The sequence below is a fragment of the Cynoglossus semilaevis genome, chromosome 4, assembly GCF_000523025.1.
Source record: "Cynoglossus semilaevis isolate Cse_v1.0 chromosome 4, Cse_v1.0, whole genome shotgun sequence".
NCBI lineage: Eukaryota > Metazoa > Chordata > Actinopteri > Pleuronectiformes > Cynoglossidae > Cynoglossus > Cynoglossus semilaevis.
This window is the reverse complement of record NC_024310.1, coordinates 1,046,852-1,049,673: the sequence shown is the minus strand read 5'-3', so window position 1 is coordinate 1,049,673 and position 2,822 is coordinate 1,046,852. Positions and strand designations below refer to the sequence as shown.

The window sequence follows — 2,822 nt, the reverse complement described above, 5'->3', positions numbered from 1 at the left end:
CGTGACGCCTGTGCCAAACCCGTCCGCCCCCCCCCCAACCAAACCCCGCCCCCCCATACCAGAGGCTTGTGCCCACATTCCAGCAGGAGTGCATGCCCAGGCGGTGAAACAGGACACGGGTGCAGAGAGCAGGGAGCAGAGGAGTCCTGTTTGAAGCTGACCTTCACGTCAATGATATACGAGCGACCTCCCTGCCCCAGCCCTGCTCTCTGACAGCAGGAGGGCAGCTGCTGCTGCTGCTGTGGAGCTGATAATGAATGATTGATGCATGATGTCATGCCGTCGGCCAACACAGACCTCTGTGTCGTGGTACAACGGTGAGCCGTGGAAAATGATCCATTTTTTTTTGTTGGGCTGAAAAACTATTACTCATTTATGGCATATCATTTTTATTTCCTCATCAAAGCATGAAAGGCCGAACAATTAAATCATCGTCTGCTAGATGGCAGCAGATGGCAGTGAAAACTAAAAAAAAAAAAAAAAAAATCCGATTTGTTGAAGAAAATCTCTTTCTTCAATTCCTGCCAGGATATCAGCGTTGTCTTCAACTAAACAGGCTGAGATTTTAGCCAATGACGAGGTCATTTAAACTAGAAGATTATTATATGTTTGTTGTGAGTTTTTGGTTCGATGGCGTCCTGTGAAGGGTCAGCAGAACAGACCCATCAGATCACTGACACTGGAGTCTGGAGTCCTGGGTTTTAATGTACTTCCAAGTGTTTCAGACAAAAGAGTTTTCCTCTGCTGTTCCCCCTGGTCCTCACCCTAAGTCAGCAGACTTCCCCAAGCGTTTCCTTTCCTCTCCGCACTCTCTCTCTCTCTCTCTCTCACTCAATGGGACACACTCACCCGGAGTCTGCTCGGAGAGCGAGTCGCACAAAAAACACGGCAATAAACTTGCAATAATACAACAGTGGGTGTCCCCCGGCGCCTTTGTCATTCAGATGTCGGGCCTTTCTGGGTCCTGCAGCGGAAGGCCGCTCATTCATCCTCAGAGAGTCAGCGAGATTACTGCCAGTGTAGGACGGACTCCGCTGAGAGGCGGCCCATTGTTCCCCTCTGATCTGTGTGTTTATGTGTGAACTCGTCAGAGACGCTGAAGGTCCACTTCTGTCCTCCTCCTCATCATCATCATCCTCCCCAGTTACTCACCCCGCTACACTTCTCCTCCTAATCCCTGCAGGAATGTGGCTTTGGTTACGGCGACGATGCCCGGTGTGTGCCCTGCCGGAGCAGCCGCTTCAAAGAGGAGCGGAGTCTGCAGAAGTGCAAGCCCTGCCTGGACTGTGGCCTCCTCAACCGCCTCCAGAAGGGCAACTGCTCCACCACCAGCAACGCCGTGTGCGGAGACTGTCTGCTGGGGTGAGAGAAGGAAAACGATTATTGATAAGGAAACAGTTGAACAGTCAGCCATGTTTGAAGGTCAATAAAAATCACTTTTTTTTTTTTTACCTCTACAGATATTACAGGAAGACCAAACTCAGTGGCTTCCAGGACATGGAGTGTGTCCCCTGCGGGGACCCCCCCCCTCCGTATGAGCCTCACTGTAAGCACAAAGTTCATTCCATTAATATTTTCTTCATTTCCTACTGAAAAACAGGTAGAAAAGACATCGGTTAGAAGCGGTTTTGAAAAACAGAAACTCACGTTCGCGGCATTGAACTCTCTGCCAAACGGTACTAGAACCAGAACTGAAGCGGCGGCGCCACAACAAAGGCCGTGCACACGGGACATGCCAGCACAAGGCCCTGGGCATTACCAGAACCACAGGGTGTTTAAAGGGTGGAGCGAGGCAGCGTTCATTCACTAAGTCTCACGGAGCCGCGCGGCTACGCTACCTGAGCAAATAAAGGGCAGGATTTATGGAGTCGGGCGTTCAAACGCTGCAGTGGATACCACTGTTGGAGGAGTGGATTACAGCAGCGGTTGAAAACATCACTCAGCCTCAGCTCAGAGGTCGGATTAAAAAAGTCAACTTCCTCAGACAAAACCTTCATTGATATTTTCAGACAAAACGCAACTCGGCGTCGCTGTTTTCTGACATTTACTGTTGTTTCAGTGAGAGGATCGGGGAGTGGGCCGCTGATAAAAATCACTTAGTGTGTGTGTGTGTGGGGGGGTAAGGGTTAGAGTTAGGGTGTGGGGGGGGGCAGAGATCCCATCTAAAGTTATTGCATGTAGTAGAGACAAAAAGTGACTCAACCTATGGTTCCGGGGACACAGGAAGCTGCTGGCCTCAAACCTCCGGGGGTGTTCACTCACAGGGTTCTGGAATTTTAAAAATAAGGGGCGTGGACTTTTCACTGATATGTTTTTTAAATGAAGTAATTGATCAGTTATGACCTCCTTCTTTAATCCCTTCATTTCTCACACACCTGGAGCACGCCGACGTTCACGAGCTAACGTTAGCCACGACAGTCCTGCTGCAGACGAGTGGAACAGACAGCAATTAAAAAAAATAAAAAAAAGATTAATTAGTTACAGAATATTTACAAAGCCGACCACATGTTACTAACACACCAAAACAAAAACATTTTTATCATAAAATGTTTTCCTACAGTTAATAACTCTGTAAATAAATCCAAACAAAGGCCGGAGTTTACCTTCAGACGGGCCTGTTCTGGTCAGCAGCCCTTATGTTTGACACCACTGGTAATAAACGTTAGCCGTTGGACCAGTGGCCAGACCTCAGTGGGACAAACTAGCCTTAGTCTCTGAGGACGCAGCTGGACGTGACGCTTCCAAATGTTCGAAAGTTCCCCGCCCCCTGGTGGTGTCCTGATGAGGCTGGTGAAAACATAAAGGGCAGATCATTCTGATGG

General features: G+C 49.0%; 1 protein-coding gene and 1 long non-coding RNA gene across 15 annotated transcripts in view; one reads left to right on the top strand and one right to left on the bottom strand.

The window, feature by feature from the left end:
• LOC103377596 (tumor necrosis factor receptor superfamily member 19-like) overlaps nucleotides 1-2,822 on the top strand; it is an 18,532-nt gene that overhangs the window by 9,436 nt on the left and 6,274 nt on the right. For both annotated transcript variants that reach the window (XM_008308465.3, XM_017032214.2), the window contains 2 exons: nucleotides 1,184-1,362; nucleotides 1,461-1,546. In XM_008308465.3, the coding sequence (XP_008306687.1) occupies nucleotides 1,184-1,362; nucleotides 1,461-1,546 (265 nt within the window). The remainder of the gene's footprint in view (nucleotides 1-1,183; nucleotides 1,363-1,460; nucleotides 1,547-2,822) is intronic.
• Nucleotides 1-2,822, bottom strand: part of LOC107988513 (uncharacterized) — an 11,121-nt gene that overhangs the window by 2,354 nt on the left and 5,945 nt on the right. For 10 of the 13 annotated variants that reach the window (XR_003049564.1, XR_003049565.1, XR_003049567.1 and 7 more), the window contains 5 exons: nucleotides 2,604-2,787; nucleotides 2,376-2,423; nucleotides 2,204-2,268; nucleotides 1,453-1,544; nucleotides 1,153-1,357 (listed from right to left, as the gene is read on the bottom strand). This is a non-coding gene — a long non-coding RNA (uncharacterized LOC107988513). Of the gene's footprint in view, nucleotides 1-1,152; nucleotides 1,358-1,452; nucleotides 1,545-1,647; nucleotides 1,839-2,203; nucleotides 2,269-2,375; nucleotides 2,424-2,603; nucleotides 2,788-2,822 lie in introns of all 13 variants that reach the window. The other 3 variants (XR_003049563.1, XR_003049572.1, XR_003049573.1) reach the window with 3 other exon arrangements.